This window comes from Indicator indicator, chromosome 18 (genome assembly GCF_027791375.1).
Source record: "Indicator indicator isolate 239-I01 chromosome 18, UM_Iind_1.1, whole genome shotgun sequence".
Lineage (NCBI taxonomy): Eukaryota > Metazoa > Chordata > Aves > Piciformes > Indicatoridae > Indicator > Indicator indicator.
In genome coordinates this window covers 21,405,128-21,417,159 of record NC_072027.1, presented here as the reverse complement: position 1 = coordinate 21,417,159, position 12,032 = coordinate 21,405,128, and the positions used below count along the sequence as shown (strand labels likewise).

At 50.2% G+C, this 12,032-nt stretch overlaps 1 protein-coding gene across 2 annotated transcripts in view; it reads left to right on the top strand.

The window, feature by feature from the left end:
- The first annotated feature begins 3,383 nt into the window (after nucleotides 1-3,383).
- PFDN1 (prefoldin subunit 1) overlaps nucleotides 3,384-12,032 on the top strand; it is a 32,069-nt gene continuing 23,420 nt past the window's right edge. The window contains exons 1-2 of one of the 2 annotated variants that reach the window (XM_054389208.1): nucleotides 3,384-3,431; nucleotides 3,608-3,753. In XM_054389208.1, the coding sequence (XP_054245183.1) occupies nucleotides 3,399-3,431; nucleotides 3,608-3,753 (179 nt within the window). In that variant the 5' untranslated portion in view covers nucleotides 3,384-3,398. Of the gene's footprint in view, nucleotides 3,432-3,607; nucleotides 3,775-12,032 lie in introns of both variants that reach the window. The other variant, XM_054389207.1, reaches the window with a different exon arrangement.

Genomic DNA, 12,032 nt, shown 5'->3' with positions numbered 1-12,032 from the left:
TAGGCTAAGGTGACAGAGTCAGACCTCCCTATTTTTTAAGTGCAATGTAATATTCTAATAAATAACACTTTGTTACAAACATCCTGGCTTGTTAATCTAATAACAGAGGTGGAAGGGAATCACACTTCTGAAGACTGCATATAGCAACGTGCTCTTGCTGGTAGGGTACTGCAAACGGTGGCAGAGATCCTTGGATGTGCAGGGGAAGCTTCTGCCATCCCTGGGGTGCAGCAGAGCAGGGTGGTAGAAGGGGCTGGTGGCAGAGTCTGTTCTGCTGGAGCCCCATCTATTTCTTTGGAGATTTGCATTTTTGCAGCTGATGCCCTGGGAGGGATGTGATGTTTGGGTGTTCCCTCATCAAGCAAAGCTGTCTCTGGTATGAGTGAAGCCACTCTGGCCACTGAGTGATTGAAATGGGACTGATTCCTGGCTTTAATTCAACACTTGGCTAAAACATCCAGAGGTGTACTCACACCTCCCCTGCAGGGGACCTCAGTAGTTCCTGGAGTGGTGACTGGCTCCTGGGGCTAGGGTCATTCTAGCAAGCATCATTCCAGATGGTTGTTCAGGGCTTTGCAGTAAAAACAGCCCTCAAACTGTATTTCCTCTTCCCTGATCTTCTCCAGAGTGAGCTGAGATCAGGGTGAGACTCCAGCTCCAGGAGAAAGCCTTGAAGCAGAGAGGGTTTCCTCCTGCAAGAAACCTGCTTTTCTCCTACCTCTTTCCCTTCAGCAGATGTCCAACTCCAGTTTTCAAAGAGGGGTACTAAGCTACTGCTTTCCACTCCTGCTCCTACAACACGTACCAAAGCCAGGCAATAAATAGACTGTAGAGCTTTTGGGCCTTATTTAGCCCAACCTTAGCTCTGCTAAAGTATGAAATGAGCTTTATGTTGACTGTGGAAGTAGTTGCTTAAGGAGTGCCAGCTTACACAGCTGGTTAAGTTTTGTGGTAGCAACAAGACCTGGGACATAGAAAGGGGGAAGGCAGCAGTATTTCAGCTTTCCAGTGCTTCCTAAGATAGAAGGACTAAAGTGCAGCAGATGGGAAGTGGGTGGGTGACAACTATCACCTGGGGAGTGAAAGCCCCAGATGTTGCAGTGGCCTGAGTCCCAGAGAGAGGGAAACGGGTCACTGGATCTGCTCTGTGCAGACCTGAACCTTAGTGCTGTGGGAGTGCCACTTTAATCAGAGACTCCACACTTTGGGTTTTTAAAATGAGTGTTAAGCAAATAATGGCTAAGCTGTTGTGCAGGAGGCCCTTCTGCTCCAGGTCACCTGGCTGTGTCCCTGCCTTGCTGTGCCTCTGCTGCTCCCCTCCCTTCTCTGGCCCTGCTGCTTTTCTGCATTTCATGGTGGGCAGCTCTGCATGTCCAGGCCACCCTGGCAGTCACTGGGAACAGCTGCCCTGGAAGGCTTTTCTGTAGATTGCTGCCTAGAGCCCAGCTGCCTTCTTCCCTTGCCTGCAGGGACATGTGAAGGGAAAGAGAAGGGAAACATATTTTGGAAATGTAGGGTGCAGGAACCTGGGCTGGTTCCTGTTGCCCCACTGGGCTGGGAAAGGCTGACAGTCCTACAGATGGTCTCTTTCCTGCTAAGGCAGGGATGAAGCCCCCAGGGCAGCTCTTTGCTCCAGCTCTTCTTGTGGTCATGGAACAGGAGGTGCCCCAAAGCCTGGCTGGAGCTCACAGGGCCTGCCCGGGATGCCCATGCACAGTGGGGGAAGCCGGGAGGCTCACCTAACTGTGCCTGCAGGAATGGGGCTTCAGTAAAGGAGTCTTCACCACTCTGCCATCTCCCCTGGCAGAAGTGGGCAGCCAGCCAGGCTGAGCACTGGTAGGGCTCCTGGTGAAGGCAGGTGGTGGCTTCCAGCAGCCCGGCCTTTCATCCCACTCTGGGCATGGACCCAGGAGCAGAAACATGCCACCAGCTGCAGCATTTCCTGACTGCCACAGCGTCAAGCCCACTTGCTGCCTCTGACACAGACTTCATGCTGTGACCTCTGGCATCTCCCTCCAGATCCTATGCCTGGCTTGTCAACTGGTGACAAAACCTGCACCCAGTCACTAAACATTTTGATCCAATGTGTCCCTCAACCCTCCCCATGTGCTCACTGGGTTCCCCTGCAGATAGAGATTATGGAGGAGAGTCTTGTGGCTTCTTTTCAGTCTCCTCTTCTCCAGAGAAGATTTAGTTGTCTGATTTTCCTCCTGACTGGGGTTGTTAACTTTGCCCACCTCTTCAATCAGCTGCTAAGCCCTGAGCCTGGGTTGGCCTTTGCTGCAGGGAAGCATCTTCCTACTTCAGAAAGGGAGATGCAAATTCCCCCCAGCCACCTGTAGAGTTGGGGACATAGCAGAAGGCTGCCCTTGCAAGCACAAGCAGTGGGAACTGTTCCCCACCTCTGCAGTGGGTGAATAGCAATGCCTGATGGAGATCAGCTGTGGTAGGTGGAAAGAGCTGGGGAAGGCACTGAAAAGGGCAGCTGTGCTCTGGGAGCAGGTGACAAGACCTGAGAGTCCCTACAGGCTGGCTCTTTGCCACTGCTTTCTAAGAGGGGTGTTGCAGCAGGTTCTCCCTCCTTGTCTCTGGCTGCAGAGCAGCACTCTGGGCGCTTTGCCCAAAAGGGAGCCGATGGTGCCTGACCTCGCTGCTTACCTGAGCCCACCTGGGCAAGCCCCGAGGAAGGCTCTGGGACTGGGGGGACCGAAGTCAAATCCATAGGTGGGCAGAGGGAGGGTGCTGGGAGCCTCACGCTGCCCGGCCCAGCATCTGCCTGCTGAGCACGCTCTGGTGCCAGCCTGCTCTGTGTGCCACTGGGTCTTAATGTGTCCGGCACCCCTGTCCCTGCATCTCCGTGGGGCCGGGGCCGCGCTTTGCCCGCGGTGCTATTCACGTGGCACCTCCTGCTTGCCTTTTCGTCTGTCTCTGCTGCTCCTCCTCTGCGGACCCCGGGAGCCTCTCCCGGCGCCAGCCGGCGCTCGTATTGGTGCTGACGGCTGGCAAGAAGCTGGCAATGCTGACTCCGCCGGCTCGCGGGCTGTGGTAGCCACCGGGAAGGGCAAGCACCAGGGCCGAGTTAGCACGTTCCCCACGGCTGGGCACCCCCGGACTCTGACAGAACCTCAGGGCTGCTCAGGGGATTAAATTGCAGCCGGACCCGTAAGGCTTCCCCAGGCTTCGCTCTTCGCACGTTCTCCTCGCAGCGCCGCCTCCCAAGAGGAGGCCCTGCCCACCAGCTCCTAGCAGCTGTCCCAGCTGCTCGACAAGCCCCGACCCCACGCTGCGCCTGCAGATACCACTCCCCCACCACTCCCCCTCCCCTCCCGCCTACGGGCGCGTACGCGCAGCCACACGCGGTGCCGGCGGCCCCGCGCAGGCGCTGTTTCGGACACAAGATGGCGGCGCCCGTGGACCTGGAGCTGAAGAAGGTGGGGGCCCCTCCGGTGCGGGCAGCGTGTCCGTTTCGTGTCCTGCCGGTGTCTGTCCCGTCCATCTTCTCCTGCCGGCAGGCTCGGCTCGGTCACAGCAGGGCGGGGCTGTTGAGCCGCGGCCTGCCGGGGCCGCCCCTTTTTGCTGCCCCTCATCGCCGCCGCTCTCCCCGCAGGCCTTCACCGAGCTGCAGGCCAAGGTGATCGACACGCAGCAGAAGGTGAAGCTGGCCGACATCCAGATCGAGCAGCTGACCAAGACGAAGAAGCACGCTCACCTCACAGACACGGAGGTGATGATGCTGGTGGACGAGACCCGCATGTACGAGGGCGTGGGGAGGATGTGAGTACCTGCCCGGGCCGTGCGGGGCCTTCCCCGCTGTGCCGAGCGCGGCTGGCCCTGCCAGGCCGTGCCTGCCGGCTTTAGCTGAAGGCTACGGGCCTGTGCACAGGGAAGCCCCCAGACTTCGTGTGTGAGAGGCCTCTCAGCAGCTGCCCTGTGCGGGAGGGTATGTCCTTCACAGAGAACATGCAAGCTTTGTCTCGGCATGTTTACTTGTTTAATTGTGTTCATTGTCTTTCGTATTTAATTGCAACAATCTGTTTGCGAAGGCAGTAAGGCATTCTGGGGTTTATCTCTGGGGTTAGCTGTCCCAAAGCAGGGTTTGCATGGTTGTGCTTGCTGGCTCTGCTCCTGGCTGTACCAAACTGGGAGGGGTGGCTGACACCTGGTGACCTGCACAGGATGGAGAGTTGGGCAGAGGAAACCTCATGAAGTTCACCAAGGGCAAGTGAAGAGTCCTGCCCCTGGGCAGGAGCAACCTCCTGCAGCAGTACAGGTGAGGGGGGACCTGCTGGAAAGCAGCTCTGTGGAGAATGACCTGGGAGTGCTGGGGGACAACAAGTTCCCCATGGGACAGCAATGTGTTCTCGTGGCCAGGAAGGCCAAGAGCATCCTGGGGTGCATTAAGAAGTGTGTGGCCAGCAGGCTGAGGGAAGGTCTCTCACTCTGCCTTGGTGAGGCCTCACCTGGAGTATTGTGTCCAGAGCTGGACTTCCCATTTGACAAAGGGAGCTACTGGAGAGAGTCCAGTGGAGGCTATGAGGATGCTGAGGGGAGTGAATTATCTCTCTTATGAGGAAAGGCTGAGAGACCTGGGGCTGGTTAGCCTGGAGAAGAGCAGCCTGAGAGGGGACTTTATCAATGCTTATCAATACCTAAAGGGTGGAGGTCAAGAGGATGGGGCTGGGCTCTTGTTAGTGGTGCCCAGTGATAGGACAGGGGGCACTGGGCACGAACTGGAACACAGGAGGCCACTCTGTGTTCAGACCATGCAATTTCCAGATGGAGTTGCAGAGAGGTGGTGGCAAGGGTAAGCCAGGGATGGTGACGTTTGCCCTTTGTTGTGAGTTTTCAGATGAGGTTGTACCCAGGCTAATGAGGATACAGACAGACTCCCCTTCCTGCCTTGTAGTAAATAAACTTTTCCATGTAGGCAAATGAAAAGTTGGGTTTATGTGGGGATGCTAGCAGCTGGTGCCCTAAAAGGAGATAGATGTTGGCCCCTTGCAAAAGGCAGCTGGTTTGAGCCAGGCAGGCTGTAAGTGCAGCTAATGCTTGTGTTTGGAGTAAGCAGGAAGCAACTCATAAGGGTTTCTTCTGTTTGGTATTGTCAGAGACCAGAAAGGTGAAGAGATCATTCTCTTCTAAAATCCAGAAGTACAGAATGGCTTTTGCTATGTGGAGAATTCCTCCAAGGTACGTTAAAAATGTGAGTGCGTTGGTCTTGATCACAGAGTAATCCTGCTTGGGAATCAGCTGTGGGTGCTGGATGGTGTTTGAGTGCTGGCCAAAATGCATCATCCTTTCTGCTTCTGCCTTCCGCTCAGGAGTAAAAGATGCTCACCTTCTTTGTGTCTATTTATAGAGCAGCTGGGAGTGGCAGGCTCCTGGGGAGTCTTCTTTTGCTTACCTTCCCGTGGCCAGACAGGTGAGTTAGGTGTGGCAGGCAGCTCTCACTGCTCGGTGGTGGCAGCAGTGCCATCACAGAACTGTTTGCATTATGTTGGTATTTAGAAGCTGAACTTCCAGTGGGCTTTGTTGTAGTGGTTGCTATGCAAATATAGGTTAAGAGAGTGCTCTTCTGAATCCTGCTCTTTCATTCAATTCTTGATCTGTTTATTTTTCTTCCCTGGAGCATTTCTGGGAGCTCTGCCTTTTCTGGCTGGAGGGCTGAAGGCTGCCTTTCCACTGGGCAGTAATGCTCTGCTGTTCTCTGTGCTATGCCCTGGTATAGGGAATGTGCACCGGGGACTCAAGGCTCTTCTGGAGCTCACTCCAACCTCTGGAGGAGAATTTACTGCTGAAATCGGGGCTTTTAGCAAAGCAGGCTAAAACATCCCTTGAGCAGGAATTGAAGTCTAAGGGCTGCCTGGCATCTTGTGTTTCACTAGATGTCAAAGGAGGTGGCTGCTGTGGTTCTTCGGGACACGTAAGCCATGTCCAGTGAAGTGGAATTGGAGATTCTGTAGTTGGTTGGCTTCACTGGCTTGCACAGCTGTGGAGTTAAACCACCAGAGCCTGGTGCCTCTGGCATGCCAATGGCTTTCAGTTCGCTCTGATTGCCAGTGTTCTTCTGCTCACTTCCTGGATAGCTGAATTCTTTGAGGTAAGTTTTGTGCTTCTGTTCGTGCACTCAACAGTTTTGGGGTTTTTTTTGTGTCCAGTCTTTAACTCATTTAAGCTGCTACTTAGAATCTGGCCTTTGATAGGGTGTCTCTGGTTTTCCCTCCAGCTTTGGTGGTGTGCAGTATGTGCAGAGGGCTGGTATGCAGCCTTCTGTAGGATGAGATACTGCAGGGCTTTGTGGAATTTGTAGGCTTGAGGAACTGTGATCATGTTCTGCATCCTAGGAGGAAGTTTGACGGGTTCAGTACTTGACTCTGCACTACTGGAAAGCAGTTGTGTGGCTTTTATTCTTTGAATCCTATCTTGAGCCTCCTTCCTTTCTGACAGGCTTTTCCTGCCCTGCTAATGGATGTGAAGGTCTGTTTGTTGCTCCTCACTCAGGACTCTTTTTGTTGTTCGTTTGATTTTTTTTTTTTTTTTTTTCCCCCCTTAAATACTGTATTTGGATGACATGCAGAGGCCTTACTGGTTTCCACATGTGGGCCTCAATTTACTTTTGCTAAAGCTATTTTTTGTTTGACATAAGAAATGTCAGTGCTGCATAGTATGGGATGATGAATTGCTGTGCACTGTACGAATCCAGGAGGCTGGGCTAGCATCTGAGTGTTGGCATCTCGCCAAATACATTTCGATTCTGTTACTTCATACTCCTTGGAAAGGCCTCTTACGTAGCTTGAGACAGCTACCACTCTGCTGGCCTTCTGCTTAAGCTATTTGTGAACTGATATCATCAGATTGTTTTGAGAGCTATGCTGAAAGTTTAAGCTTCAGAATTCTGTCTGAATATTTCAGACCTTTCCCTTTGCATTCTTTAACCCCTAACCTGGGCAAGATCCTGATTTACAGGAGAAGAATGCCTGGTACTTGTGCTAGGCACACTCAGGAGAGCAGTGTAGGTTTTCCATGCTGTGCTGAAATAGTCAGGTTTGGTTTGATATTGCTTTATCATCAGTTTACTTCTACAACAAATGGGAGAGCACTTACAAAAATAAACGATAAGGGAGTAAACCCCAGGGAGGTGTTGTAGCACAACTTTGTGTTCAAGGTTTCCTGCAAGTATCATGTGTTGCTGAGTTGTCCCCTTAAAAGTGCTGTGTCAGTGCAGTGTGTTGTGAAGACAACTGTAATGATATGAATTTGACTGTTTTGTTAGGAGTGGTTCAGGTTTTTGGTGGCTGAACCATACGCAAATGACACCTGAGAGAGGATTAAATTGCAGAATGGTCTGGGTTGGAAGGGACCACCAAGGGTCATCCAGTCCAACCCCCTGCAGTCAGCAGGGACATCCTCCACTAGATCAGGTTGCTCAGAGCCCTATAGAGCCTCACCTTGAATATCTCCAGGGATGGGGCCCCAACCACCTCCCTGGGCAACCTGCTGCAGTGTCCCAACACCATCGTGGTACAGAACTTGTTCCTCACATCCAATCTCAATCTGCTCTGCTCCAGTTTGAAGCCATTGTCCCTTGTCCTGTCCCTGCAAGCCTTTGGGAACAGTCCCTCTGCAGCCTTCTTGTGGCCCCTTCAGGTACTGAAATGCTGCTCTAAGGTCTCCCTGGAGCCTTCTCTTCTCAAGGCGGAACATCCCCAGCTCCCTCAGCCTGTCCTCAATAGCAGAGCTGTTCCAATCCCCTTATCGTTTTCATGGCCTTCTCTGGATCTTCTCCATCAGGTCCATGTCCTTCCTGTGTTGAGGGCTTCAGATCTGGATGCAGCACTGCAGGTGAGGTCTCAGCAGAGCAAAGTGGCAGAATCGCCTCTCTGCATCTGCTGGTGATCATTCCTGGGATGTAAATGCACTCCAGCTTTTGCTGTGATTCTTGACTTTGCTGGAAAATGAGAGTTCATCACTCACTGTAAGCTTTTCTCTGAACCTCTGCAGACAACAGTCACTGCTGTGCATGGCTTAGTACAGCTGCACCAGCTGCAGTTTTACTTCTTGTGTTTGATTCACGAGCACAGAGCACTGCCTGCACCCCACTCATTTCAGAAAACTCAGAGAGCTGAAGGACACCCAAGGCTTAATCTTTACAGTTCAGTTGCTAACTATAGACTGCTCTGTGAAACCTGAGTGGTTTCTCTACTGCCCATCTCCTTGGGTAGGGTTTGGTGCAGAGCTCGATGCTGAAGCCTGGCTGCTGAGATGTTGACAGGTGCTGAAATACTTAAATGAGTCCCAGGGACAAGCATGTTGCTGTCAGCCTGTGCTCAAGAGGTAGTCGATAAACTTAAATAAAGTTGATTTTTGGCTCCCACAATCAGTCTGATTTGTTTACCAAGTGCGGTCAGGCACTAAACTGTGAAGGAAACAAAATTTGTGTCCAGCTCCTTCCTACTTGGCTGCTTTTGATGCTGTATGCTGGTGCCATGAGTTTTGCCATCACCCATTTGCTTTTTATTTCAAGTCTTTCTCAATTTTGAACTTCTGGTGCAGCTGGAACAGTGTGGTTCACAGTGTTATGTGGGAATGAGCCTAGAGAATTGCAAGGCTAGAGAGCAAACCTCACAATGATGTGTGTAGGTGAGGGCAGGGCTGTTCTGTGCAGGGGCAATTGCCTTGAGCAGTGAAGTGTGGGGCAGCAGCTGGTTGTCATCCTCCCCCTGGCTGATCAGGAGTGTGGGAGGAACAGAGCTGGTCAGTGGGCTTTGTGGTTAGCTGCTGACAGTAGTGGGATCCTGCAGATCAGCAGAGGAGATCATCCTTTTCAGCACAGGCTCCTCTCCAACTTGACATCTTCTCATTTCTCAAGCATGGTCCCCCTGCCCTTCCTTCACTTAGTTCTTGATCTTATTCCTGCTGCCCTGGGCTGGATATCTTGGTGCAGTTGTAGTTCTCCTGCTCTGCTGCTCTATATAGTTTCTCCATGCAATACTGAAACTTCAAAGAAAAGATTTCCATGGTTTTCATGCAAGATGCCCTAGGAGACAGCTGCTTTTCTCTGAAAAATCCCCTTTAGACACAGAACTGGCATCCCTTCCATACCTCTGAGAAGTCAGTGTTTGTCAAATGTATAAGCAGCAGAAAAAAAAAGTCATATTTTTTTAGCTATTATTTTTACTTTATGTTTTACTTAGCCCTACTTGAAATAAACCTGCTGGTTATAGCCCTTCCACCTACTCCAAGCACATTGTGATCCAACATTAGCACACACATTCTGCTTGGTGCTTGTCTCCCTCGACTGGAGACATTAACTCTTTAGGAACAGTTTTCTGTTGAGGCTGGGATTGTGGCATTCAGATAAATCAGTTCCACTTGTCTTTTCTTTATTCCTAACTTTTTCCCTGGCTGTTATGTAGACAACACAGAGGAAGCAGCTGGCTGAGTAAAGAGATGAAATCTGTTAAAGGTCAAAAGAGAGGCAAACTGTTAGTGCTGTCTGCTGTTGTTGGAGAGTCAGTTTGATCTGCTGGCATCCAGAGGCAATGTGCTGTCCTACAAATGCCAGAGCCTTCAAGAAGTGTTGCATTTGCAGGACCGTGGTGTGGAGGTCAGACTACTGTGGTGAGGGAGGGCTAGAGTGGGGCACCTTTGTTCTGTCCATTCCTCTAAGAGGAGGAATTTTGAGGTACCTTGCAAATGCAATCCATCTGTTGCTTCGGTGGTACCCAGTTCTCTTTGGCCACATGCTAGGCAAGTATTACACATTTTGGGGACCTTGAACTGCTCCTGCGGCTTGCTGTGCCAGATGACTGCAAAAAAACCAGAGAATGGGGCTTTCTGAAGTTCTCCAAGCAGATAAATGTCACTCTGATATTCTGGAATAGCATGGATCATCCATTTATTTTAGTGTTCAGTGGATTTAAGGTTCTGTATTTTGTGTCTTTCCCCCCATTTCTTTAAGAAGAAGTTGGGATCAAGGGTTAAAGTCCCTGGGGAAATGGTGAGTGCCAGAGCATTTCTTTCAGAATACAGGACTGGTTCTCTGGTTTAACACAAGCACCAAAATTTGACTTTCCTGTGGCAGAGGAAAACGGCCAAGTCACTGGACCACAGAAGTTCTGCGAAAGTCCCTCTTGCACCCCTGGATTGCATGGGGATGCCCTTCCAGGTATGGTGTCACTGGATACCTGACTGTGGGTCAGGGTGTGACAAAGTCCCCAAATCTCAGGGCCTAGAGTCAGCCTCTGATCTGATGTCCCCACAATACCAAATCTGTGAGAATGTGAACAGCCTCAATATAGATGAGAAATCTACACCTGAACACCCTCTGACCTAGCTGCCTGCTCAAGGCCTGAAAGCAGAGGGGGGTTTGATTCACAACCCCTACAATAAAACATTGAAGGAAAGTATGAGGAAGCCAATCCTATGGGACGAGGTCACTGCTGGACACAAATTTAATACAGAGACACGAGAAGCAGAGGGCTGAGCTCAGGAATGCTACATCTGCTGTCTTGAATTTTTATTTTTGTTTTCTCCAAAACTATTTGCTGAACTAACAGAATGTTTCAGCCAGTTAAAAAGAAGAACAATCAACAAAACCTAAGCAAAAAACCCACCCAAACTAAAATATCCCATCGGGCTTCCTGAGAAGAGGCAGCTTCCCAGAATATCACCCAACCTTTCCACTCTACAAATGCTGATTCTAAAAAGTTTGGTGCCCCATCCCTGGAGGTACTCAAGGTGAGGCTGGACAGGGCTCTGGGCAACCTGATCTGTTGGAGGATGTCCCTGCTGACTGCAGGGGGTTTGGTCTGGATGAGCTTTGGAGGTCCCTTCCAACCCAGACCATTCTGTGATTCTGTGAAGTTTGTTGTTGCTGATTAGGAAAGAGCAGTGTGATTGTTTTAGTGCTAATATAACTCTAGCATCCAGAAATGCCTCTGTATTGATGTTCTGCGCTACATCCACTCCTGTGGTGCCCGCTATATTTCCTTCTTTGATGCTTTGTTGGTGTAGGATTTGTTGTATGCAGAAGTCAAGGCTGCTCTATTTAACAACCACAAGATGGTGGCTAATTGTCCCTCCTCACTTAGCATTTCAAAGGTTTCTTCCTGGGGCTAGGCACAAAGAATGACTTCTTATTTTACTTTTTTTTCCTCTTGCAACCATGGATGGATTTGCTTTTCAAGAAAGCTGCTGACCTTGCTAGCTTTGCTTTTGCTGCTGCTGAGGAGAGTAAGTGTAAGTCTGCCTGCCAGAGCATGACAGGATGTCCACGTCTCTGCCTTCCCTGCTGCCAGCTCCACCTTTCTGAGCACAGAGCATTTAATGAATAGAGAAAAATCTCTTTCCAAACAGAAATTTCATTAGGAATGGTTGACCAGGGTGTCCACCCCAGTGTGTGTTTTTTTGTGTTTCCCTAGATGTGTGGTCATAGGGTGCTGGGGTGAGGGTGGTGGTGTTTAAAATGTTCTTCCTTGGGAAACTGGGCAATTCTAACAAACACATGAGACATTCAAAGTGAATCTTGGTTTCTTTCTGTTTTCTGCTCCTTCGATTCTTGCATGTCAGCCTAGCCTGCAGCAAACCTGTTTGAAGTGCATCTGCATCAGGTGGCATGCTGGAGTTATTTGAGCTTCCTTTGGTTCACAAGCTCCGGGTCATCATTGCTACAAACTGAAAAAGTACATTAAAACAGGGATACGGTGAGGAAAAACTGCTCATGGAGATTTCACCTCCATCAGCTGCAGTCCATTGGCAGTTTTTCCCAAGTGATTTGAATCTCAAATGCTAGGAATTCCTGTAGGATAGGGAGGAGGCATTTGCTTGCCTTTTTTTTCTTCTTTTTTTAAATTCCACTTATCCCAGTTGAATCATCAAAAAAAATTGATGATGTTCTCACAGTACTGCTTGATTATTTTGAGTTGTGCTATGTTTAATATACACTTAGAGGTATATTCCTGCTTTCTCTTTTTAAAGAAGCAAGCATGAACAATGGTATAAATCTACCGTCTAGTTAAGTGTCTGGCAAT